At 27.6% G+C, this 26745-nt stretch overlaps 6 protein-coding genes across 6 annotated transcripts; 4 read left to right on the top strand and 2 right to left on the bottom strand.

Moving 5' to 3' along the window:
* Positions 1-268: 268 nt before the first annotated feature.
* Positions 269-3988, top strand: LOC103580751 (coiled-coil domain-containing protein 112-like). The gene is made up of 6 exons (XM_053737799.1): positions 269-432; positions 498-601; positions 1647-1916; positions 1997-2612; positions 3601-3834; positions 3905-3988. The coding sequence occupies exons 1-6, from the start codon at positions 269-271 to the stop codon at positions 3942-3944; spliced, it is 1428 nt and encodes a 475-aa protein (XP_053593774.1). The 3' UTR covers positions 3945-3988.
* On the bottom strand, positions 3987-6461 carry LOC103580649 (decapping and exoribonuclease protein). Its single transcript, XM_008562480.2, has 4 exons — positions 5858-6461; positions 5567-5790; positions 4274-4641; positions 3987-4187 (listed from the first exon to the last, which is right to left on the bottom strand). The coding sequence occupies exons 1-4, from the start codon at positions 6145-6147 to the stop codon at positions 3987-3989; spliced, it is 1083 nt and encodes a 360-aa protein (XP_008560702.1). The 5' UTR covers positions 6148-6461.
* A 1273-nt stretch (positions 6462-7734) lies between these two features.
* On the top strand, positions 7735-11880 carry LOC103580648 (inactive peptidyl-prolyl cis-trans isomerase FKBP6). The gene is made up of 3 exons (XM_008562479.3): positions 7735-8048; positions 8229-8493; positions 9572-11880. Exons 1-3 carry the CDS (start codon positions 8008-8010, stop codon positions 10628-10630), a joined length of 1365 nt encoding a protein of 454 aa, XP_008560701.1. The 5' UTR covers positions 7735-8007; the 3' UTR covers positions 10631-11880.
* A 546-nt stretch (positions 11881-12426) lies between these two features.
* Positions 12427-20255, top strand: LOC103580647 (sorting nexin-8). Its single transcript, XM_008562478.3, has 9 exons — positions 12427-12811; positions 13374-13501; positions 17209-17341; positions 17419-17612; positions 17695-17812; positions 18524-18983; positions 19057-19273; positions 19656-19844; positions 19909-20255. Exons 1-9 carry the CDS (start codon positions 12787-12789, stop codon positions 20014-20016), a joined length of 1572 nt encoding a protein of 523 aa, XP_008560700.1. The 5' UTR covers positions 12427-12786; the 3' UTR covers positions 20017-20255.
* A 933-nt stretch (positions 20256-21188) lies between these two features.
* LOC103580646 (uncharacterized) lies at positions 21189-22935 on the bottom strand. Its single transcript, XM_008562477.2, has 2 exons — positions 22790-22935; positions 21189-22422 (listed from the first exon to the last, which is right to left on the bottom strand). Exons 1-2 carry the CDS (start codon positions 22796-22798, stop codon positions 21394-21396), a joined length of 1038 nt encoding a protein of 345 aa, XP_008560699.1. The 5' UTR covers positions 22799-22935; the 3' UTR covers positions 21189-21393.
* A 2511-nt stretch (positions 22936-25446) lies between these two features.
* LOC103580645 (uncharacterized) lies at positions 25447-26615 on the top strand. Its single transcript, XM_008562475.2, has 2 exons — positions 25447-25788; positions 25859-26615. The coding sequence occupies exons 1-2, from the start codon at positions 25617-25619 to the stop codon at positions 26104-26106; spliced, it is 420 nt and encodes a 139-aa protein (XP_008560697.1). The 5' UTR covers positions 25447-25616; the 3' UTR covers positions 26107-26615.
* Positions 26616-26745: the final 130 nt, after the last annotated feature.

Genomic DNA, 26745 nt, shown 5'->3' with positions numbered 1-26745 from the left:
AAAAGTAATCCAATTCGTGTAAATATTGAATGGCTTATAATCTGGTATTAATTTTAAATGAACATCTGTCTGGGGTTGTTAGAAATATAAGAAGGGGAAAGTTATATTTATTTCTATGGAAACCCCTTTTGTTTCAAAACTTAGTTTAATACTCAATCTATAATATATATATAAACTAATAACTTGTCAATACTTTAACGCTGTAAGTGAAACTAAAGTTAAAAAATAATAAAATATTAAATTAAGTGAATTTATAAGATTTATTAATATGAGTTTGACTGAAAAATTGGAATATATAAAAAATTATACTAAATTAAAACAGCAAGAAGAAATTATAGAGAAGGGTATTGAATTATTTTTGAATAACATTAAAACGGATTCGGAAGTGATGAAAATTTTGAAAGAAGAATATAACACTTGCAATGAAAGAAGGTATAATAATATTTTGAAAAATTAATTAAAAAATAACTTTGAAGATTAAATTTTTTTTATTATAGCAATGATGTATTGTTTAAGCTTTATGGTGAAATAATAGAGTTGAATACAGATTTTGAAAATATTAAATCTATTGTAAATCAATTCAATAATGGGAAAATAATTGGTATGTTTTATTAGTTTTCTTTTTTTACTGACCTGGCGGGTCTAATATTACGGTAGGTCTATCATAACTTACGGCATACGTACGGTAATTGACGGTATATCTACCGTAAAATTACGGGGTAGTTATACTGTAAAATAATGTTATTGTTACGGTAGATCTATTTAGCCATTTTTAGTTTTTTAAACTAATACTTTGGGAATTGATGTTTACTTGGAAGTTTATTACTCAAATAGAGAGTTTACATGACGCCATCTACCAAAAAAAGACCAAGTAAATGAATAGAATCCAGTGTGGATTTGAGGCTTTTCTCTGGCGGATCCAAATTATGGTAATATACCGCATTTTGCCGTAATTTACCATAAAATACGGCATATACGGTGAATTTACCGCAATTTATGGTAATTTACAGTAGTATGTGGTATTGTACAGTGAATTACAGTAAAATATGGCAATTTACTGAAATTTGCGGGATTTTGACCGTAAGCGTCGTATTTTTTATATTTTTACAGTTCAATATTTCACTTTACGGTAAAATACCGCAGGTTTGCCGTAATTTTATGATAAATTACCCTTCTCTTACTGCAAACGTACGGTAAATATACCGCATTTTTGCAGTGAAATAGCGTACTTTTGTCGTTAAATACCTACGTTAACCGTAAAATACCATATTGTTCTGTAGAATACTGGATTTTACCGTAAACCACCGTAAACTACAGCAAATTACTGTAATTACCGTAATTCGGATCCTCCAGGGTTACATTCATGCGACGTGGATTTATAAGATCTTTTTTATATATGAATGGTCATGTCTTGAAATCAACCACGTAAATTATTTACAGTAAATTACCGTAATACAGTAAATGGTAGGTTTACTGTAATTAACAGTAAAGATATTACTTTCAATCGAAAAACGGAACTTTGCTATTGATGATCGCACAAATAGTTACCGTATTTTTATCGTAGTTTTACCGTAATATTGGGCCCCCAGGGTTAAAAATTTTTTTTAACTATTCAGTGTTGATAAACTTTATAAAATTTCATTTAGATGTTAATGATTGTAAAACTAAAATGAATGAATTATTAGAAAAAATGCAAAAGTTTGAAAAAGTATTCGATTTAGAAATTTTGCAAAAAGAACAAAAAGAATTGGAAGATTATTTGTATGATTTTAAAGTAAATCTCAGAAAATATGAAACTCAAAAAAATCTAACTTCAACGAAATATAAAGTTAATCAATCTTCTGGAAATAAAAATAAAATAAATACAGAAGATTATAGTGAGATTAAAGATTTTGAATCATTAATTGCTAAGACAGGTAATTTATTTATTTTTTTTTTCAATGAAAATAAAGATGTGTTTAAGTCATTTACTTAAAATAAGTTTATACTGTACAAGGTCATATGCAAAATTGGAAAGAAGAAGATCATAAATATTTTGTACAAATTAGAAATAAAATTAATGGTATACCGGCATTAGTTACGGAAATTAAAAAAAAATTTCCTGATTTATCAGCTGAAAAAATAATTAATCATGAAGCATGGTATAAAATTTATCTTGAATTGAGAGAAAAGCAACGTTCTAGTGTAAAGTCGTGGCGCGCAAAAAAAGAATTAGAGAAAAAAGAAAAAATTGAATTTATAAAAAATAATGAATGTAAAAAATCTAACTCACGATGCGAATCGAAGAATGACATTGAATTAAATGATAACAAAAGTGAATCAGCAAAAACGTTAATATCTAACAGAGATATTAATAAAATTGTAGATAAAAAAAAAGAAATGATTAAACAATGGAAAATTGATAAGGCACGAGCTAAAATTGCAAGTGAATTGGAATTAAAAAATCAATTAGAAATTAAACGTATTTCCCGTGAAAAACAGTTTGCAAAACGAGTTATGGAAAATAAAGAAGCCCTTATTAAATATCAAGAAGACAAAATGAAGAGAATTGTAATTTTACCTGACAAAAATGAAAAAATTATAAAATCACCCTCCATTGTTAAAAGTTTTAGGTAATAGTATTATAATTAATTTTTTTTATTTTTTTAATAGATAAACTTAGATTTAACTTTAAAATTAAATAAGATAAAACAGTATATGAATTATTTCTTCATGATACCAGCATCGAAACTTGAAGTTTCAGTGTCTTAACCAGTCGAAACAAACTAATTTCGAGCCGATACTACAAACAACTGCTAGCGACTTCGTAATTCACAAATACGTGCATACACCGAGCAGGAACATGCGTATTTCTTCCTTGGGAAGAAACACAATTGTTTTTGCCCGGTGTTAGTTACATTCAATGTTCATTTGCAACCTTATTACCCATTTCTTTGTTTGTCACTTCAGTTTACTCATTTAACTTTTTAAGTGACAGTTTTAATTAACCAAATAAAAGTACTGAAAATGAGTAAAAATGATATTTTTGTCTTATTTACTATTTAATAAGTATCTGTAAATCACAAATTTCTCATTCTTTAACAGTTTTCCACATCATCGGCTTGAAATGAACTTTTTTCTTACTGGCTGCTGACACTGAATCTTGAAGTTCCGATGCAATTAATCATGAAAAATATAGTGTGCGACTCAGGATGAAACCTGATTTCAGACTGCGGGTGGTCAGCCAAGTTCATCCTAATCTGAAATCGTCTAGTTTCATTCTTCGTCGCAAGGAAAAAAGAAAACTGGAATAATCAAGCCTGTCATACTAAAAATTACAAAAGTTGCAATGTATATTGTAATTTTTCAATATTACCCAGTAAAAAATTAGTTTCAAATGAAGCAGTAATATTTACAGTTTGAAAATGTAAATCGAACACAATAAAATGTAAGATAATTATTACCTCTTGCTCACAGAAAGTTCATTTCTTTAAAAACCATTTATTCTTTATTAAAACTAAAAATTACCATTTAGCAATAATGTAATAATTAAAGTACCAAATTAGAAAATTTTTTGAGTGGTGTGCACACAATATACTATCTCATTAATTTTTTTTACAGACGAAAAGATGATGCATTTATAAACAAAAGAAAACGTCTCCTAGAATCAAAAAATCAAAATTATATTAAATACAAAATAAATAATGACAACAATGTTAATAAACTGAATAATATTAAATCTAACCATGTATCGACTTTAATGAAATCAACAATTATTTGGAATGAAAAGTGTAAAAAACAGGAAGCATCAGAAAACCAAAACCCATTTTTTTACATTAAAGATATTCCAAAATTGTACGATAAAATAAATTGAAGCTTACGAGTCTTATTTACAAAATATTTTAATTAAAAATTTTTTTTATAGATTGCGACACAATTGGCGAAATCAAGAATCTTTCACTTAAATTGACGAAGTATAAATATCATATAATTAATATTTACAATAATTATTTATTAAAAGACTTAATGAACCATTCAGGTAAAAATGCATATTCTGAAGTTGGCGAAACTTCAGTCACAATAATATGACTGTGTGGAATTCTTTCAAACTTATATATTGTTTTATTACAATCATTTATCACAGTCTTTTCAACGTATTTTAAAAAATCATCGCAAAAATTCATTGTTGTCGAAGCACTCCAAAATCTCTGTATTCAAAAAAAAAAAAAAGTAATAATAAATTTGTATTTTTAATATAATGTATTATATAAACTATCTTATTAACAAAACTCACTTCTGAAATCCTCGGCAAATCAGCAACTCGATAATTTTTTAAATTCCTAACTATTCCTTTGTCATCCCTAAATCCACATAAAATATTTTCGATGCCGACTAAAAAACTCTGACTCCACCATCGAATAAACTTAAATTTTTTTAAATTTGAAAATTGACGTTCATTGTCAACTATTCGGCTTGTCTTTAATTCAATGAATTTCAAATTTTCAATCGGCAAAGGATCTGTTAATAACTTATCTGAATACACTCCATCCATTTCAGCAGCATAAAGTAATTTCCTTTCTCTTAAACGACTTTGGAATACACAACAAAATTCCTCTTTTTCATCTACTGGTTTAGAAGTATCTGGAGGTTTATTCGGTTCATCTATAATGATATGATTCAGTTTAAATCGCATATTCACATAACTTTTAATATTAAATCATGTTAAATTAATGTTAAAATTTTTTTAGGTAAACAAAGTAAAGTTTCTGACACTTCTAGAGCGACAACTGAGTTTATTTTATGATATCTAATATTAAATTCCGTTTAAATAAACAGTATTTTAGGCAGATTGCCATGTCTACTCAAATTCTCACTACCTCGTACCAACTTTATTAAAAAATCGTTAGCTTTAATTGCTTAGCTCAAAAATTTCTTGATTCCAAGATTTCTTTACTCCATTACATCATTATTCCAAGACAACTCTACCCAAACTTTTGAGAAAAAGTAAACAACTCAGTAAGCAGGAAAATGCTTACTTTTTCTCAAAAGTTTGGCTAGAATTGTCTTGGAATAATGATGTAATAGAGAAAGGAAATCCTGGAATCAATAAATTTTTAAGCTGTGCTATTAGGGCTAAAGATTTTTGAATAAAGTTGGTACGAGGTAGTGAGAATTTTCGTAGACATGGCAATCTGCTTTTTGCGAGTAGAATTGTAGCTGAGTAAAGTTGTCACAGAATCTATTTGAAGCTTAGTAAAAATATAACTGAGTAGAGTTGAAGCTGAATTAAAATATATTTAAGTAGAGTTGAGGCTGAGTAAAGAAGTAAATGAGTAGAGTTATAAGCATTTCCCTTGAGTAGAGATGTGAGTAGACATGTAACTCTGCCACAAACGGAAAATAATTATTTTGAGCTAATTAATAATTTAAATTAATGTTTCAAAAAGTAACGTTTGAAGACCTAGTTTCTGATATTCAAAATTTCCTGTGCTGTAGTTTCTGACACTGACATGAAAGTGTACATGCCAACTCACACATCTTGACTAACATTTAAATTAAGTAAAAATGTTATCAAATATATCGTTACCTGATAAAATATATTGTTCAAATTTGAATCCCCACGAGGAAAATTGTAAATCTTTCTCTGTTCGATTATTCAATTCAAATGTATCAGCTTCAGTATCAAAAGCCATTAAATAAATAGTTCCTTTCCATTTAGCTGCACATATAATCCAGCCTTCTCTTTCATCATACGGAGTTTTCATAATCCTTGATAATAATCCACGAAAACAAACAATATGTGGTTGTAACCTAGTAATAATAGTAGCTAATTAAATTTAACAGTAAATTTATATTAAAATATAGATTATTAGTTTACCATCGATTACTGTCAGGGTGAGCACGGATTTTATCAAAATTATTCATTATCCATTTTAAAAATGTGTCAATTTTATCATGTTTGGTTGTTGAAGTTTTACGGCGTACACATTCAATGCCATGATTCAAATCAAAACTCACTTCATTATTTTTCGGAGGATAATAATACGTCAATTGAGAAGAATCAAAACAAATGGATCTCGTACTGTCAATACTGTAGTATCCAATTGCTTTAGGCCGTTCAAAATATGGGAAATCTTTATCCCATGGTTTATTTATACGAAACACCATTTCAGTAAATTGTCAATATTTTTAAAACATTAAACTTAGAATTTTAAAAAATTTATTTTTAAAAATCACAACACGGTAACCTTCAAAATAAATTAAACTGACAACCCAAAAAAAATGGGTTCAATTTAATATTGATTTTGAATAGAAATCAAACAACATAAAAACGGGATAAAAATATTATTGATATGTAAGTAAATAAATAAGTAACTGAATAAATTTGGTTTGTTGACATGGATATATAACTAAGGCGCATGACACAAAACAACAAAAATATTTTAGCAGATTCACAGACATACAACAAAGGTTTATACAACAATTGATAAAATAGGTGGTTCTAAGGCCGTACAATGGTATACGGACAGAGCTTTTACTGTTTTTTTCCTGTTTTGACCGTCATGTCATGTCACAAGACCGTCAATGGACCGTCTTGAGATTAAAATTCAAAATAACGGTCATTTCGCATCTAGTGATCTAGTTTTTAGGTTGTCCCGCTGAGTCAACCGTTTTTCAGATTTTTTTTAAATTATTTCAAACCACATAAGTCTATGGGAGCATATCAATTTGAAAATGTCCTAAATAAGGACCACTCTTAATAATTATTCTAATAACTTGCGCAGTAAATTTAAATATTTTAAAAATAGATTATTAAAAATTGGAGAAAACTAAAAATCGTACGTCAAAATAAAATGGCGGCAGAATATGATAGAAAAATATATGAAAAATTAAAAAAAAAACACTTGAGTGTTTGAACAAACCTTGGTGGGGAAATAATATGCAGAAGGGTATCCTAATACACTTGGAGATTTGAATTAAATTGCTCCAAGTGTATTGCAGCTAATAAACATCACTTGACTGCTATTTCCCACCAGACGATGCCAGATGATTTTGCTCAGGAACTTGGGAGTTATCAGCATCAGCGATTCGCAACACTTTACACTAGCACTGAACACTCAACACTTAACTACACCACAGGCATTTTGCACTACTTAAATTTTAGAAACACTACAAATTTCAATTAAACAATGACTGAGCAATAAATTTTATGGATGATTCCGCGAATTAACTGCAATACTGTGCTTCAATTTAAACGTAAAGAAGGATCTGGACTACTACTGCCGTTGTCGATGATACTGACTGTCGCTATTGGACCGCTAGTTGATACTAAACAATATTTTGCAATTCATTCTCCCATCCCCACTTTAGCAAAAATTTGAACGTTGAACACAGCAACACGCAGTAGCGCCATCTTGGCGCAAAATTTCAAAATTGAAAGTTAATAATTTTATTCAAATTTATTTGTATTAATGATTATATTAATTAGACTAAAAAGTATACGCGAAGTTCTTATTCTCTTCAATAATTTATTAATTACTCTTATTACTTGCGCGGTAAATTTAAATATCCGAAAAATAACTTATTAGAAATGGGAGAAAAATAATGAGATTGACAATGAAAAATTATCTGAAACTATTTATTCGTTGCTTAATTTTTTTATGTTCAACTTATTAAAATATAAATAGTTGAGTTGGAAAAAAATTATTTAATTATTCTGTGAGGGTTAAAACTTATTCACACGCCATCTCACAGTAAATATTTGAGTTTAATTTTTCAATAACGAATAACCTCGTGATCATCATGCCGTAGCACGCACGTGTTGATGTTTCAAATATCAAATGTCAAGTATCAACATCTAAAACACCAAACGCCTCTTAGTTTCTCAGTAATCCTCTTTGTCTACTCACCAAGTACTAGTTTGTTTGAAATTCCATCATGGAGTAACCTTCAAATTCAAATATTTTTACATTAATTTATAAATTATCTACTAAAGAAATTGGTAATTAATTGATTTAATTATTAATCATGGCTAATGGAATTGATCCAGTTTTTGGTGTTAGCCTCAGGTACGTTGATTCAGGACATAAACCTCGGATTTAAATATTAAAGTATTTATGGACACGACAATTTATCCTTGTACATGAAGTATTTAAAAAAAGTTACTATGATAAATTTTATTTAAGTGTCTAAATACAATGGAAGTTTAAAGTGTATTGTTAATAAATAATTTATATTTTTTATTGAAGAGATTTGATGTCAGACGATGGCGTAGTATTTAATTACGGCAATGAATTTAATGAAAATGATGAACGTTTCAAATTTGATCCAAATATTAATTTTACCGATGATGAATTACTTAGATTTATGAATCTCGAGATATCAGACGATGAAGATAATGATGACGATCAAAAGAGTGGTGATGATGATGAAAAACATAAAACCCCTGTATCACCGGGTCTTAATTTTGATAAGATTAAAAATAAAATGGAAAATTTAGGTAACAATGAAAAGGTAATTTTTTATTTATTTGATTTTTTCATATTATATCTATTAAAACTGTAAGTTCGATGCTTGTTTAGCTGATCAAAACAAGCTAGTTTTAAACGTTTAACGATTTAGCGGGAAAAAATCGATAATTCCTTTCCTAGACAAGAAAATATCTAGTTTTTGGTACCGATAAATACGATAAATTCATTTAATGCGGAAATTTTTCGTGTTTCTACCGTAAGTTACGGTAAATTCGATCCGCTAGGGGTCATACTAACTTTTAAAAGTTGAATTTCGAGAACTATCGTAATAACTTATTTTATTCACGATTTAATGTTTCGTTTCATAACCTATAACGATTGAAATCTATCAAAATATCAAATTATTAAAGATGTCTTAACACAATTGCAAATTCAATTCGGCTGTCCAATTTCAAAATACAGTAAGAGACAAATTTTTAAAAATCCAGTTTTTTAGTATTTTTAGTTGCAGTAGTCTTCCCTGATTAAGAAACATAATTTGGAATGATTTGAGATTACGTAACTCTAAATCAATTTGAATCATTCCAAATTGTTTGAATTATTTTGCTTATGAGCATAAATTTTGGAACGAATCATTTTAAATCATATTGAATTCAAAAATAAAGAAATATTATTTTATGATTTCCAATTATTTCGAATTACTTCAACTTATAATTTTATGATATGGTACAATATAGAATAATTAAAATTTTTGAAATCATTTCAAAGTAGATTTCTTATTCAGGGTTGTGAACATGATTCAATTCATATTTCGAAAATTTTATTTTTGTCAGTTACTGTGTTTTGAATTTGGGCAGCTGAATTATATAATTATATTAGATTAGAGATTAGATTTATATTTATATTTATGCCATAACCAATTAATACACCATAGTCTCATCTGCTTAAAAAATTCGATACATTTTCATAGTTGTATGTATAAGGCTATACTCATAGTACTTCTCATAGAATTTGTTTATTCTCATAAAATCTTCATGGAAATTTACAAAAATCTATTGGATTTTATGTGATTTCATAAACAGGGTAGTGCTACAAAAACAAAACTATTTATTTATGTACAGATAAAGAAGTTAGTCCTCCAAAAAGGTATCGGAGAAATAATCCCAGCAGATTCTCAAGTAACAATAAAATATTCTGGTTATCTTGAAGGTCAAGACAACCCATTTGATTCAACTTATCAACGTCATTCAGTGAATCGCTGTCGTTTAAATCAGGGTGAATTAATTTGGGGATTGGATTTATCAATTCAGAGTATGCTAAAACATGAAGTGTCAATATTTTTGATTGACCCAAGTTTAGCTTACGGTGAAATGGGTTGTTGGCCAACCATACCTGGTAATTCAGAAGTAATGTTTATTGTTCATCTATTGGATTACGCAGACAACATTGCTGCTGATGATTATAAGGCACTTGAACCAGAAGAACGTAGAATGTTTGCTAAAATTGAGAAATCAATCAAACAATTGTTAGTTACTGGTGCAGATAATTATAAACGTGGACAAACAAAGCTCGCTATTCGCGATTATAAACGTGCTATTGATCGCTTGGAAGATTCTAAGTTGGATAACGACCAAGAAGAAGAACGTTATAATTCATTGTTATCTCGTGCTTACCAAAATTTAGCACTTTGTTACAATAAAGAAGATATGCCGCGAAAAGCATGCATTGCTTGTAATAATGTTATTAATAAAACAGCTAAAACTTATTTTCACTATGGACGCGCATTAATTAAAATGGGCGAGTATGAAGAGGCATTAGAAAAACTATACATTGCACTAGAAACAAATTCACGTAATGAGGAAATAATGAAAGAACTTGAGTTAGCTGATAGACTAAATCAGAAAAATATGGAAATTCAAGAAGCTATGAGGTCGAATTGTTTGAGTTTGAAAAATTTACCATTAGATACTAAAGATGGAGAGTACAAAAAATTAGCTACGAAATTTTGTGATGATTTTAATAATAATAATGATATTATGAGACAACCATTACCTGATAGAATTGATCCATTGTTGAATGATACTATTAGAAAAGTTGCATTATTGATGGGCATTAAGGTTTCTTCAGTAAATAAAGATAAGAAAAAAAGTTTATATCTTGAAAAATCGCATTATCAATAACAATATTATTTTTTTTTTTATTGAATATTTCTATTTTTTTATTGGATAGGGATTTTATCGGGAAATCAAACACGACTTTGAGTAATGTTCAATGATAAAAATTGCCAATAAATATTTGTTAACTAAACAATAAGTTTACCAGTGGGCGGCTAAAGTAGAAATGGGCAGACAATAACGGGTAGTAAAAGTAAAGCTGTAGCTCATTGATATCGTCCAATATATAGTAATGCATTTGTGTTAGTATAATATAGACAAGTAGATGGATTTCAGTTTTTTTGGTCATTATTTGGGTACGGACCATTTATTTCTTAACTCTTATATTTTTATTAAATTCCAGCTTTAACGATAGATAGTTTGTTTAATGCTTTGATAACTCGTTTTCGATTATTCGAATCGGTTTTCTTAAAATTTCAGTCTTCCCACTACCGTGTGTTTAGTTTTGTTCTCGACTACCCGTTATAAGCCTGTTTTATTTTATATCATTTTAAACATCATATTTACATTTTGTTACATACGCGACTATCCCGATTTTCCTGCTGCTTATAGCGCTGAAATAAATACTTATCTTTTTACACTAATAATAATTATAATGCAAACAATTATAATGATAACGGTATTGATTGCAGTAATAATTAAAATAATAATTTTATTGATGAACTTTATGCTCAATAAAACTTTTCAATTGTAACAGAAGCTTTGAATATAATTCATGATTACAATTATGAACAATAAATTATATTTTACTTAATAATGATTAAATTATTATCCGCGAAACATAGATAGTAAATTTTCATCATTAATTTGTATATTTTTCCTATTCTTAGTTTATAATTTTGATAATTTTAACGGAGGCTTATAACGGGTTCTCTGGTACGAAAATTCTTAGAATAATTAAGAGGGGGAAGTTGTTTGGACTCAGTAACTCCAAAAAAATATGTCAAAATTATACTGCTGTCATTATCCAATAAATATCTTAACGACTTAATTAAATATATCATTACTAGATTTATATAACTTTTGAAAAATTACGATATAAATTTTTATTAGTGTTTGTCATTTTTTCAGAATATTTGCAAAATAATGGAAGTTAAAAATATTTTTCGCAGTACTCATTAATTCATTATATTTTAATCGAAAAAAAATCAGGAATGTTTGATTTATGTGCAAAATTTCCATTGAACCAATGTACTTGAAAGAGTTGAGACTAAAGATCATAATTTTGATTTTGTACTTTTATGTTTAGTTTTTTATAAATAAATACACATTACCAAAAAATATTTTTTCATTAAAGTTTAATTACTCATAAGCTACTTAATATTTTTTAAATTCATCATCATGTCTACTAATTTTACAATCATACTTTTCAGATGGCTCCAATTAGCGTTTTAATTATGATAATTAATAATTGTAAGCTCACAAAAAGCTAGCCTGGCCACATGAGATATTTTATTTCTCTTTTTTATTTAAATTTACCGACACTAAATAAGCTTCTAAAAACTCCAACAGAGGTCGTAATATGGCGCGTTTTATTCAAGTATCTGAATTACCTCGACATATATTATAATAAAACGTTAAACCCGCATAGGAAACTGAACAAGACAGCTAGCTGGCTCAAAAGAGATAGCTACTGATAGCTAACATACACATAAAGAGTGTGTGGATTGGAGAGGAGGAAATGGTATCCGGATCGTGTGAGAACTGGTTTTTGACTGTCTTTGTATTTAGGCTCCTCTCTATACGTACATACATCGTCACCGAGGCCGCGGATACCGCTGGTCTCTGTAGTGGCTGTCAGTTTGAGTCACGACTACGAACATATTTTCTCTACCAGGCACCAGTAGTTACATGCCACATGGCAATGGCGTACGACGTGTCATTATCAACCGTGTTGTTGAACGTTTGTTCATCGTACTCCGAAAAAAAAAATTACCACCGATCCTCATCATCTTATCCGTCATCAAACACTGTCTGACTCACGATCAAAACTTAAACTTTTGAATTATTCCCGCTCAATATCAACCCTTCAAATGTCACTACAGATTTAAATCGGTATTTTTTTTTAATTGATATTTTTTTTTTTAAGTCAAAAAAAAATCCTACTGCAAGAATACGTATACAATAAAACCGGTTGTGAGAATTTTTTAACTATCTACAATATGGCGTCAACCGATTTGTCGTCCGGTAAATAAAAATCGTTATTTACTTTATTAATATAAACCTTGTGGATAATTAATATTAATTTTAAAAAAGATTTAATAATTCTTATATTTAAACTTTGTTTAAATATATGAATTATATTTAAATTTTGTTTTTAAATGATAAACTATCAACAAAATATTTAGTAATCAAATTTTCTGATTATTTATTGCAATAACAGTTTTGATAAAATATGTGTGACAATATATTTCTAGATAATATATATTTCGATATTCATAAAACTAAATAAAAATTTAAAAAATACAGTTATGAGTAGATAAGTCACTATTTTATGGAGAGTTCGATGCCCAACATATAAAAATTCTTATTCAAATATTTTTAGTGGAAAACATATGCAAATTTATTATCCTAGATAATTAGTTCCTCAAAAGAACTTAAACTTATTTATTTAATTACTTATTAAGTAAACAACAAAAATAATTTTTTATTGAAAAAAAGTTTAGTTATTTCACTTGGGTCTATTTGTATTATTGTATATTATATGTATACAATTGATGGGATTGTGATTGTTTTATTTTATTCTCAGGCTCGATTCCACCTTTCTACCGTGAAATTTATGACAAGATATGTTCACCTACTAGTGGAAATGTCGAACGGGAGGTCTTCAAATCATTGCTTGTTAAATCACAACTGAGTAGTACTATTTTAAGCCAGGTATATAATTTTTATTATCACAATAATAATTACAATCATTTATTTTATATCTTTTTTATTGCGCAACTCTCAAACACTATTAAAAAAACCACAATGTATTTGTTATTTCAACTTATATTCTATTCCATACTTTCCAAATAATTTATTACTGCATTAACATGGTGGCCATATTTCTGGAAAACCTGGAAATGTCAGGGAATTATAAATATAATGGAAAAATCAGGGAAAAGTCAGGGAATTCCGTTACAAAGCGGGAAAAATTTTTACTTTCTTTTTTTTTTTTTTGACTGGAAAAATCTGATAAATTTTTTTTTCTGTCAAAACTGTTCAAAAAGTGGCGCAGCGCGAATGCGACTGTAAAACCATTTTGAAAAAAAATTAGAAATTGATTCCAATAGCGAAAAAATGAAGCAGTTAGAATTGAAAAGGCTGTTAGAAAAAAAAAGTCTTAGTAGGAACCAATTGTCAGGATCTTCAAGCTATTAACATCCATATTGACAAGTTAAAAAATCAAAAACATTAAAAGTATACATAAATATTGAACTAATAAATTACACTACATTTATTATTCGCGTACTTGATTTATATTTTTTTAATATTCTATAAAACGTTCTTATTTATGAAATTTATTCCAGTGAAAATGAAAAATTTATTTATATTTTATTTTAGAGTAAGTTATATAAAAACATAGATTTAAAATAAAAAATAAAAAATTATTCATTTAATAAATAAAAAAAACGTGAACATTGACAAATAATAAAATAAAGTTTCATTTAACGGCAATGATTGATTATTTATTGAACTGACTTATAGCATTTTATTTCGAATTAAATAAATATTTCCAATGATTTAATGTAACTACATTATATCAGGGAATTTTTAAATTATTTGAATGAAATCCCTGGAAAAGTCAGGGAATTTAAGTTTCCAAAATCTGTGGTCGCCATAGATAATTACCAATCATATTATTAAAAATAATAATAATAATTTTTTGCCCTTGTTAAATTGTTATCATTCAAATAAACTTGATCAAGATCTCTCTTGAGAATTGACTATAACACGAATGACTGTTGTGTACTATATAATATACGGTATGACGGTTATTATCAGCTTAACTATACGCTTGTTTGATGATACATCAATCCTTAACGCCTACTGTTTTTCTTTTTATTTAATTTTTATTTTTTTACATTATTTATATACTTTTTTTATCTCTTATTTATATATTATATATTTGTTGCTACTCTCAATTATTATAATTGTTACTATTCTCAACTAAATATCAACTTAATTATAAGTATTATTGTGCAACACGTGACACTAATGAAATAAAATAAACATGGAAAAAATCAAAATAACAATTTACGTTATTAATTATAATTTGCACATTTTCATAATAATTCATTATTACATAAATGAAAAAATGTTTGTTTAAAAATTCTGAATGAGAATTAAAAACTCTTTTTTTCATTTTAAAATATTTTTATAAGTTTTTAATATTAACAAGATGATTATAAAACGGATGTGATGACACATAAATATTTTTACTTAATGATTTAAACGTATAAATTATTAAATAATGTATAAAATTGTCATATAACAAAACTTCCTTTGACGAGAGAGTATATAATCACTGAACTAACTCTCATTAATTCATTTATCTGCAACAACTCGTTATATTATTAATCAATTAAACGTCAGCTAATAAATCAAATTTTTATAGTAATAATAAAAAAAACTAACGTGGAATTTTTTCCCCTTTAACTTTTGACGATTGAAGTTTAATGACACTCGATTAGCTTGATATAGTCTATATTGTTAGTACTTGTGTAGGTCATGCATTAATAAAATCTGTTCTATTCATATATATATATATATATATATATATATATATATATATATATATATATATATATATATATATATATATATATGTATATGTATATATTTCACTAATAATTTTTTTGACTGTAATCTACAATCTAAAGTTCAGATAAGATTAACCCAGACTTACTGTTATACATTTGTATATGTATGCAGTTGAATAAATATTAATATACATAAGAATCGATTAAAAAAAAAAAATAATTATCATTTGAATTTGAATAATATAATTTAAAATATAATCAAATTGAAATAATATAATAATGATAAATAGCAATCATTTAATATTAAACTTTGAAGTATTTTGTTCCTGTTGTACTATAAATAAAGAACTGACCAATATATATATATATAGATATATTAACCACGTTGTGCTCACATTGCGATATCTCCGGATGTACTCTGTCTACATATATAGCACGATAGTCTAATAATATTGAATTATTATTGTGATCATGTATTATTACTATTTCTCATTACTATTAATGCACACATCAATATCTAATACATTACCGCTTTTTTGCAACATTATTTCAAAATTAATTTAAAGTTAAATAAAAATCCGATGATAAAAATTCCAGAGCCTGTAGTTACTAGAATGTTCATATCTTCTCCGGGTACAGAAATTCTTTCCAAGCAGAGTACGTTAATTATCTTAATGACACTATAAATAATGAGTATAGATAACACTATTTATTTATTGCATTTTATTTAAACTTTAACATTTAATATTCTTTGATTTTAATAAAAAAAAATAATGGATCAGGAATATATTATATTACACGAATAAATCGACATGTGATAATTTTTTAATTATTTTTAATATTTTATGAGAAGCTACATTTTGAAACAAATTGTTTAGTTTGATAATTTTATCAATAAAATCATTTGCCTTTATTGTAAATTTACTTAGTTTCGTCATGAGTATAAATTATTAAATAAAACTGTAAAGTGAAAAAAAAAGTATAAATGATCACTCCAATGCGTCAATTATTGACATGCGATATAATTTATAATGTATGTGTTGTTTTCACAGACGTGAAAAAATTTAGTTTTTTTGTTTAATTTTTTATATTATGAAATAGAGATATATATTTGTCAAGGTTATACAGATAACTAAGATAATATACAAATATTTATAATTCTTATGAATATTGAGAAAAGTTAAATCAGTAATAAAATAAAACAAATCATAATAAGTGCGAGAATTTTTACCGTTATAATCTAAAATAACTCTAGTCAAAAATAAAACTTTATTAAGACTTGGTTTACTACTCAACTGGCTTACTTAGTCACGATTTAAGATGAAAAAGTCAAAATCAAGTCGATATTGACTTGGTTTAGACTCATTCGATTTAAATTATAAGGCGAAAAAGTCAAAACTCGTGCAACACGAAAAACACATTTTACATTAAAAAATACTGCTTGCTGTTGACTTTAAAAAAAAATAATGTGAAGCGAGCCTGAATCAAGTTTTATTTTTTGACCCGGGAAATGTCTCATTTTTGAATTTAATTTTCTATAGAAATCAACGAATTGCAAAAGGTTTTATGTTTTAACTTTTAAGAAATTTAGCTACGATATTTTTCTCCCGTAGAGTTATGTCGAAAAATAACATTGTTTTAAAAGTTTATATATATGCAAAAAAAAAAAGGATTTCGTGTCGCAAAAAAATTTTTGTGAAATCCTATATTTCTGTATGTGGATAGATATCTTTTGTAAAAAGAATTTTTATTGATAGTGGAAGAGTGAAAAAATGTTAATAATGTGTAAGACTGTGTATTGCATTTAAACTTAAAGTATTATAAACTTCTGTTTCATAGATATGGGATCTTGTGGATAGTAGAACAGGATTTTTGAGCCGCAGCGGACTTTACAAAGGACTCGCACTTGTTGCATTCGCTCAACAGGGTAAACAGCCAAGTGATAAATTATTAGAAAATGTTGAATCTCAAGGTAAAAATTAATAATGAATTAAATTTTATTTACTTTATTATTATTTATTTAAAACACGTTTTTTTCACATTTTGTAGAGCTCCCAGTTCCTGTGCTTGGTGATATTTCTGAAGTAACGCTGCTAGCACAAAGATTGTACAAAGGAAATAATCCTTCTAAATTAAATCTCACTTATTCAGATATTTGTAAATTAGATACTATTGAAGTTAATTTAGTTCCAGAGCGTAAAGGAATTTTTTTAAAACACGTAGAGTATCAAATAATTAGTAAGGTACATATAAAAATTATTTTATCAATTAAAAAAAATACAAATGATTTTTTTATTAATGATAATCATTTATTAAACATTTCAGGCATTTAATTCAGTTGTTCATAGAAGGTATAATGATTTCGTTTCTTTACACGATCTTCTTCTAGCACGATTTCCATATCGATTAATACCAAAATTGCCACCTAAAAAAATTGTTGGAGGTATTTATAGATTTTATTTTTTACAGTCGACTACCCACCATAAGCCTGGTTTAGGGGACGTAGGGGAAATTTTTCTTGAAATTTCAGTTTTCCCACTACCGTGCGTTTAGTTTTGTTCTCGACTACCCGTTATAAGCCTGTTTTATTTTATATCATTTTAAACGTCATATTTACATTTTGTTACATACGCGACTATCCCGATTTTCCTGCTGCTTATAGGGCTAAAATAAATACTTATCTTTTTACACTAATAATAATTATAATACAAAAAATTATAATGATAACGGTATTGATTACAGTAATAATTAAAATAATAATTTTATTGATGAACTTTATGCTCAATAAAACTTTTCAATTGTAACAGAAGCTTTGAATATAATTCATGATTACAATTATGAACAATAAATTATATTTTACTTAATAATGATTAAATTATTATCCGCGAAACATAGATAGTAAATTTCCATCATTAATTTGTCTATTTTTCCTATTCTTAGTTTATAATTTTGATAATTTTAACGGAGGCTTATAACGGGCTCTCTGGTACAAAACTTCTTAGAGTGGTTAAGTGGGGGAAGTTATTTGGATTCAGTAACTCCCGATTGAGGGGAAGAGGCTCATGAAGGGAAGACCTATGACGGGTAGCCGACTGTAGTCTTAGCGACTTATTTTAGATTAATTGCATCAGCAATTAAAATTTTTCTTTTTCAGCGGATTCACAATTTTTAGAAGAACGTAGAAGATCTCTTTTACGTTTTCTTATATTAATAGCACGTCATCCAGTTGTAAGAGTCGACCCGATAGTACAATTTTTTTTTACATACACCGGCGAAGAAATGCAATATAAAATACGTGATGTATTTCGTCGTGTGCCCGACGAATTTGCGACCTCAGAGTTGTCATCACGTGCGAAAGAGTTAGTACCGCCAGAAACATTGACCGAATTTGCAAATAGTCGTGATCAAATACGTATGATTTTATGTGGAATATCAAGATTGAAAAATATCGCTGATTGTTTGGCGATAAGGTCGCATTCGTACGCTGCGGATATGGCAGAGTTGGGAGCACAATTAAGCAATTTAGCTTCTGAGCCTCATGGGAATAGTGGATGGGCCAGTGGTGGTTCAACCATTTGGCAAAATATGAAAAAAGGATTTCATGTTATCGCCAAGTTAGTTGCTATTATGTATTAATATTATTCACTAGTTTAATTTATTTAATTAACTTGTATTTAACTTTTTTAGAGAATTTGATTTGTTATCAGCACGTGCATTACAGCAAGCAGTGCGTGAAGAAACGATGGTATGTGAGAGATTGAATTTATTATTGGACGTATTAGTCGCACATCGAACACTTTGTGAAAGACATGAAAGAGGTGTTAGTGCTGATCATCAACGTGCTTTGTCAACAATGTTAGCATTAAAAAAACGACAAATGCAAGGAGTAATACGTGGTACTGATGTAAGTAATTAATTTTTTTTTTTGTATGCTGTAATAATATACTGCATTCGCTGCCCGAGTCGTAGGCTGTAGAGACACTGAAACTTCAAGTTCCGATGCTGGTATCATGAACAAATTATTTTCATCCCAACTGGGTAAAAAAAAAATTGTTGAAAAAATGTTGGCTGTTCTAGACTTCAAAACATGACACAATGACAAACTTTTATCAACAATTCTTTTTTACAGGGGCACTAATTTATTGAATTCATATGTCATATATTTTCACGGCATTAGTTAGAAATTAGCTTGTTTCGGTTGGGCAAACAAGCATTGAAAGTTAAAGTTTCAGAGCAGATATTGTAAAAAATTTGTTTATTATTAAAATTAATTGTTTTAATTACAGGCTGATACTGTAGAATATTTAGAAAATAAAATGGTAGCACAGGAATCAGTGATAGCTAATGTTGAATTAAGAAACTCATTTTCCCTACACTGTCTTCATATGGAGACACAGCTTGTACATGCGCATCTTGAAATTCTTGCTACTGTATTACAAAGCCTGGTTAAAGTTCAAATTCGTGGACATTCAGAGGTAATTTTACAATTATTCCTCATATTGTCTTTAGTGTTAATCGTTATTAATCTTTTGTTAACAGTTAGCTGAAGTGTGGAAGTTAATAGAGCCGACGATAATGAAATGTCTGCCAGAAAAAACGGTCATTGACATTAACGGGACTACGGACAATGAAGGACCGCTTATATGATCTATATTTTTAATGTTAATATATTTACATTATTGTTATTATTTTTTTTTAATCATAGATATAAATTTTTTTTTGTTAGGATGTACATTTCTTTGTTAAAATTACAATTTAATTAATTTAATATTAATGTTTTTTATAATAATAATAAGTTTATATTTGTGCAATAGAATAGACAAATGCAATTTTTCAAAATTTAATTCAAGTTTATTGTACTTAAATACTTTATTTTGTATACAAAAAAAAAAAAATTATAATATTATAACTGTTGTTTTGTACTTTCGATAGAATTGTTATTGTATTAAATTTTTTTATGAATTGTAAATATTCTGCAATTGAAATTTAAATAATAAAATTTTAAATTATTTATATAAGAATTTAAATAAATGTCGATATATACATATTTTTCTCAAATAAACTTTTAATATAAGTAACATATGCTTGAGCAAGATTCTGGTGCCAGTGTCTTGAGCAAAACCTCTAGTCACTAGTGACTTTTTATACGTATGGGTCTTGCGCAAGATCATGTAGCAAGAAATTGTCATCAAGACTTGTGCATGACTTGCTCAAGGCATTGTACAAAAGAATATTGAAGATATCTTAGATACGGTGCAGTTTAAAAGTTTCTGGCGCATTTCTTGCAACAGTAACTTACGACAGGTACTTACGCATGGCTTGCTAAAGATCTGCTCAAGGCTCGTCAATTTTGAGCATGCGCGTTACATGCGCGTTACATTTGTTAGTTCTAATGATACATTTCATGAAATCGAAGTTAAAATACATGTCATAAATATACATTTATAAAATTTATATCTATTTTTATGTTCATTTTACCGCCATTTACAATATCTCATTAATTTGTTTAATTCATTCCGTGAAACTGTTGTTAAATCTGAAGATTCCTAGATACAAAATGCAAATTCAAAAATTTTCAACAAATGTGTTGATGTAATTCTTAAATTTATATTTATGTAAATAAAATATAAGTAATAATATTTAATTTAAAATAGTATATTTCTATGATGATGAAGACATGAAATCTAAAGAAAATTAATTACAACAAAAGTTACAATACACCAGCGAACAACATCCTGAAATTTTATATATTTAATTTGTAGATGAGAAAACTATTTAAATAAAATAAACAATTAAGCAAAATTATATGTTTAAAATATTAAAATAAATAATTTATTGAAATAGCACTGGCCTAATAAAAAATTACAAATAGTTAAATCATATTGTTACTTTACAATTTAAAACAATACATACTGAAAGAATTATTTTTATTTACACTGCTTAACATTGATTAATTATTAAATTTTTTTGACTATAATGAATAAATAAATAAATATACTATAAAAACGGGCTAAGAGTTAAAAGCTAGTGTTTTGGATAAACTGGATAGTTTCCATTGTATTGATAAAGATCTTCTAAGTCTAAAGGCCCTGGATTATTTGGTGAGCCAGGCAGTTCATTGCGTGGGATTTTTCTTTCATGATCATAAAGACTTCCAATGTCGATAACTGGTATATCATTCTCATTTAAGGGTCGGATATTGAAAGCTGCAGCGTCATTATGATTAATCCCACTATTGTTTATTTCAAGTCCACTGGCATCAGAAAGTTGTTCATTACTTCTTTTGGATCTTGGTGGGTAATTTGTGGTGTCAATACTGTTAAATTGATAAAGCTCGTCAATACTGTGCCCATTATCTTGAACTTCATTTATGTCATCAATTGTAATTGGCGAGTTTTGATCATAAAGTTGACCAATATCTTTGCTGCCGCTTTTACTTCCAAGTTTACTGACATCAGAAAGTTGTTCATTACTTCTTTTGGATCTTGGTGGGTAATTAGTGGTATCAATGCTGTTAGATTGGTAAAGTTCGTCAATATCGAGTCCCTTATTTTGAAATTTGTTTACGTTATCAGTTGTAGTCTGTACGTTTTGATCATAAAGTTGATCGATATCATTGGCGCCGTCTTTATATTCAAGTTTACTGACATCAGAAAGTTGTTCACTACTTCTTTTGGATCTTGGTGGATAGTTAGTGGTATCAATGCTGTTATATTGGTAAAGTTCGTCGATATCGTGTCCATTATTTTGAAACTTGTTCACGTCATCAGTTATAGTTTGCGAGTTTTGGTCATAAAGTTGACCGATATCATTGCTGCTGTCTATACTTCCAAGTTCGCTGACATCAGAAAGTTGTTCAACACGTCGTTTAAATCTTGGCGGATAATTAATCGGATCAGACTTTTTATACTCGAAAAGTTCACCTATGTCAACTCCATCATTTGAATTATCAATAGCATTGAAAGGAATCTGCAGTTTTTGGTCATAAAGTTGTCCAATGTCGATGAGAGGTACAGCTGACGCCGTTAATGCCAGAAGTAACTGAGTTAAAATCTGTAAAAATAGAACATTATTCTTTTATTTAGTATATAATTGTCAAACAAATTCTAAAACACATATATTTTTTAAAAATAAAATTTCATTTTGGTAATAAGTCTCTGTTAAAGTAAAATCAACGGAAAAAAAATTTTATTGATTCGTTTTCGTTCACTTTTGAAGTAATTTACTTTCGCATTGACTCAACTATTAACAATTTTTTCACGTAACAATTAAAATATGTAGAACATTCTGTTGAACTATAAAAACTTTTACGTTAGTATAAATGTAAACTAATATTAGTAACAAATCGTTTTTCCAAATTTAAAAGTAAAAATTATTAAAATTTTGCAGCTAGTAATAATAAAACCAAAAGAATACTCACAAAATGCATGTTTTCGTCAATAAATTAGATGCAGTTACGTTAAAAAATGTCAGGCGTTACTTCAATTATGAATATTATGTAAATAGATATAAAGTATGATCAATGATACTCAAGATTCGCAAGCCAACTGAGTGACGAGTGAGCTAGTAGTCCTATTTATATATGAAAATCATCCCTTCCCTTCATAGTGCGAAGGGAAGAAAATTATTATAGCGTTATAAGGGAAATGGTTTTTACAATTTCATTGGTCTTAAAAATTTTAACAAATATTACAAAAATTCTATTGGCCAAATAAAAGTTACACCGGTGGTTTACGGAACCGAAAATACAGGGGAAGTTTACACACTCTAGACCATAGAAATATACGTAGTGATGACGTAGATAATTATGAATTTAATATATATATATATATATTTATTAGGAAAAGGGAAGTCAAAATGAGTCCCGTGTAAATTTTGATAGAATAAAATTTGAAATGGGCAAAATGGAATACTGGGATTTTATCAGAAATATACGGGGATGCATACTTTAGATAACAGACCATGTAATATTTTTTATAAAAAATTATAAAATACGAAATCACTTTTTAAAAACTTTATATAAACGAATAAATATGAATTTCGTTACAATTTTATTACAACTACTTCATTGCTTTACTTTTTTATTGATAAGTTAAAAGTTTTTATAATTAAAAATTGTTTTTTTCACATTTTACTTACACTCTACTAAAAAATTTAAAGGATTTAGGGGAAGGGGATGTAAGTTTTTGTAAATGAACAATATAAAAAAATTCAGAAACTAAAATTTTTTTATTTTGTTATCTTCTACTCTGAAAATTACTGTGACTTTTACTGTTATTAAGTATGTGATTAAAGCTTCGTATGTAAAAAATCGAGAGCAGATTCAGAGTAGTTACGGATTTTATTTAAATTTCAATTCACTCCGTTATTCGAAGTCCTGGAGTTTGAAAAAAATACAAGTCCGCATACGAAGTATAAATAAGGAGTTAGTTTTTTTTCAGGGAAGTGATCTGGAGTTTATTTCAGTCTGAATCCACTCTAAGCCAGAGTTTCAGTAGTAAAATAAACTTCCTTTCGCAGTGAATTTTAGTCCAAAGAGATTAAATAAATAAACAGTCATCCGCTTCGCATCCACTCCGGATTTAATCCGCATTCACTCCAAAAATTTTTTACAGTTTACAATGATTTTTCGTAAAAATAAAATCTAGTAAAGACAAAACCAGGCTTTTCACTTAAATATTTGCTGTTGAATATCTTATATGAATTAATCTATATATTGGAGTTTTAATAATTTATCTAGAAAAACTATAGTACCTTTGAAAAAATTAATTTTGATTTCTAAAGGATGCTCATCTTGTTCAAGATCGATATTAGTTACTTATATGATAAAATGACAGAAGAATTTTCGGCGCTTTCTTCTCATTGTAATTAACCTTGCAAAGCTTTCAAAGAATTTCATTTTATATCCTCAATGGTTTAAATCCTCACTTATAAAACAATAAGGTTGTCTATGTCTAATCTATAGACTTGTATAAACAGCTTATAGAATCTATTATCCTGATGTCTAGGTACTTTCAGACAATAGGTAGAAGAAAACAGATAATCTTCAACAATACAATTCAGTACCTAATAAAATTCTTTTAAAATTAAATAATATTTTACAAATTTTTTCGCTGAAAAATATAATTAAGCTAAAGTATTCATAAATTTAATTGATTTATAATTACAATAATAAAATATAAGAAATAAGATTGAGTTACTCAAAAAAAAAAAAAAATTATTTTATAAATATCACTTATAGTAAAATGGTAATTATTTTTAAAAATTTTTCCTTGCTCAGAAAAAAGGAATACTTTGACCAAAGATTATTTTTTTCAATCCTGAAAAAAAAAAAAAAAAATTTCTTTATTTAAGAAAATTTTGGCCTTCTTTACTGGATTGCAAAAAATATTTTTGGGCCAAGTAAATAATTTTTAAGCCAAAGTATCTTTTCTGTCTGTATAGGTTTTAATATTAGAAAATTAATCCGATAATTTTTCGCTCAAGTATACATCAATAACAAAAATAATAAGATTGAATGAATTCCTTCTTGAAAATACAGAAATTTATATATTTATTTTCATTTTGCTTTTTCAACATACAATATAAAACTTTTCAATTGAATGTCATAGTGAAGAATCAAAGAATATATATATAAATGTATATATATTAAAAAATGAATTTTTAAATGAGCCTATTTTGCTACATATGCTCAAAGTTTTTTTACTTATCCTATTTTAATTTTTCCTCTTGGAGTAAAATTTACTCCAAAGGGAAATTTATTTTAATTTTAAAACTCCGAGTCGAAGTGAATGCGAATTTAAATAAAATCCAGACCACTCTGCTGAAGAAACAAACTCCCTATTTACTCCGAAACTCTGAGTGACGGAGTGAATTCGGATTGACATAAAATCCGTAATCACTCCCAATTTTTTACAGTGTATATTCATTTAAATACTTTCAATTTAATATATATTTTACAACTTTAAATTCAAGTAGGTATAAAATTAGCCCAGCCAATAGGAAATTAGTTTTTCATTTTTATCTAAAGTGGACCTCAGACGAACTTTATTCTCTCATTAGTACGTAGGTATATAAGACCCTTTATAAGAAATTACATAGTACATTTGTGATTTTGCCAAGGACTTGTACAGATGGTTTAAATTCTTACAAACCAAATATTTGAACTTAACTTTCTCGTTGTAGTGGCTGCAAACTTTTAATTTATTCATTGTCAGTTCATTATTTTTAAAATTTCATTTTAAAAAATGAATGTTTACAATGGAAGACCATTTTATTACTTAGAAGAAACGTTGAGATCAAGACTAGAATCTTTAACTCTGTCATTGAGACGGATTGATAACTTACATTCATTTTTGGTACCCTACCAACATTTGGCTGAAGATATAAGCACTGTTTGTGTAACAGAATTTTTAAATGGTGAGTGATATTATTTTTATTTATTGAGAATAAATACACTACTATAAATATTTTTTTTTGTTCTTGTTAGCAAAACCCATCACTAAATTGGGTATGTTAATATTAATGGATAAAATTGTACGAGAAAAATATGACACTACACCAAATTTAGCTGCTGGCATAAAAGAACATCTTCTAGTTATATTTTATGATTTAAAAAATTATAGACAGCATGCAGACTTTCGAAAGTTTGTTAATAACATTTTATGGGCTTGGGAAGAAAGCAAAACTTGCCAAAATCAAATTCAAGATTTAAAATTTGTTTTTAATAAACTGTAACTCAAATTTATATTTTTTTATTTAGGGGAGCCTGGGGCACGAAGGCCCCCCTGGGGCATAAAGGCCCTCTTCAAAAATTAGGTAAAATTTTTTTTTTTTATTTTCCGTCAAAGTATGACCTTCATAATGTTTTTAGTATATTTTAAGTCAATACGTGATATGAGGGGCAAAACGGACAACTCGAAAAAAAAATTATAAAGAAAAAATTATTTTTTTTTTATTTTCCGTCAAGTTAATTTTTTTGTGACAATTTTTTTTTTTTAATGGTCCATTTTACCTCATACATCACATACTGGCCTAAAACGTCATAAAAACATTATAAAGGTCATAACTTAACGGGAAATAAAAAAAAAATTTTTGTTGATAATTTTTTGGAGAGGAGGCCTTCGTGCCCCAGAAAAAAAACAAATTTTTTTTTCGATTTTTTGCAAAATTTCTACTTATTCTTTCGATATCGACGGAAAATAAATGAATTTTATGGTTAAAAGCCACAAAAAGAAAAAACCGGCTTAAGGGGGCCTTCGTGCCCCAGGCTCCCCTATAAAATTATTTTTTTCAGTTTTTTTTGTGAGTACAACTTTTACTACATTGATCGTAACATTTTTTAATTGATAAATAATTTTAAATTTTATGTTTTCA

Source organism: Microplitis demolitor, chromosome 3 (assembly GCF_026212275.2).
Source record: "Microplitis demolitor isolate Queensland-Clemson2020A chromosome 3, iyMicDemo2.1a, whole genome shotgun sequence".
NCBI classification, from domain to species: Eukaryota; Metazoa; Arthropoda; class Insecta; order Hymenoptera; family Braconidae; genus Microplitis; species Microplitis demolitor.
This window is presented reverse-complemented; position numbering and strand designations above follow the sequence as displayed.

Excerpts from the sequence above, each read along its gene's own strand:
- LOC103580751 (XM_053737799.1), top strand. The coding sequence starts at position 269 with ATGAGTTTGACTGAAAAATTGGAATATATAAAAAATTATACTAAATTA. Across the intron at positions 433-497 it reads AACACTTGCAATGAAAGAAG|CAATGATGTATTGTTTAAGC; the intron begins GTATAATAATAT and ends TTTTTATTATAG. Across the intron at positions 2,613-3,600 it reads TCCATTGTTAAAAGTTTTAG|ACGAAAAGATGATGCATTTA; the intron begins GTAATAGTATTA and ends TTTTTTTTACAG.
- LOC103580649 (XM_008562480.2), bottom strand. The coding sequence starts at position 6,147 with ATGGTGTTTCGTATAAATAAACCATGGGATAAAGATTTCCCATATTTT. Across the intron at positions 5,791-5,857 it reads CACCCTGACAGTAATCGATG|GTTACAACCACATATTGTTT; the intron begins GTAAACTAATAA and ends TATTATTACTAG. Across the intron at positions 4,642-5,566 it reads TGAACAATATATTTTATCAG|ATGAACCGAATAAACCTCCA; the intron begins GTAACGATATAT and ends ATATCATTATAG.
- LOC103580648 (XM_008562479.3), top strand. The coding sequence starts at position 8,008 with ATGGCTAATGGAATTGATCCAGTTTTTGGTGTTAGCCTCAG. Across the intron at positions 8,049-8,228 it reads GTTTTTGGTGTTAGCCTCAG|AGATTTGATGTCAGACGATG; the intron begins GTACGTTGATTC and ends TTTTTATTGAAG. Across the intron at positions 8,494-9,571 it reads ATTTAGGTAACAATGAAAAG|ATAAAGAAGTTAGTCCTCCA; the intron begins GTAATTTTTTAT and ends ATTTATGTACAG.
- LOC103580647 (XM_008562478.3), top strand. The coding sequence starts at position 12,787 with ATGGCGTCAACCGATTTGTCGTCCG. Across the intron at positions 12,812-13,373 it reads GTCAACCGATTTGTCGTCCG|GCTCGATTCCACCTTTCTAC; the intron begins GTAAATAAAAAT and ends TTTTATTCTCAG. Across the intron at positions 19,274-19,655 it reads GAGTAATACGTGGTACTGAT|GCTGATACTGTAGAATATTT; the intron begins GTAAGTAATTAA and ends TTTTAATTACAG.
- LOC103580645 (XM_008562475.2), top strand. The coding sequence starts at position 25,617 with ATGAATGTTTACAATGGAAGACCATTTTATTACTTAGAAGAAACGTTG. Across the intron at positions 25,789-25,858 it reads TGTAACAGAATTTTTAAATG|CAAAACCCATCACTAAATTG; the intron begins GTGAGTGATATT and ends TGTTCTTGTTAG.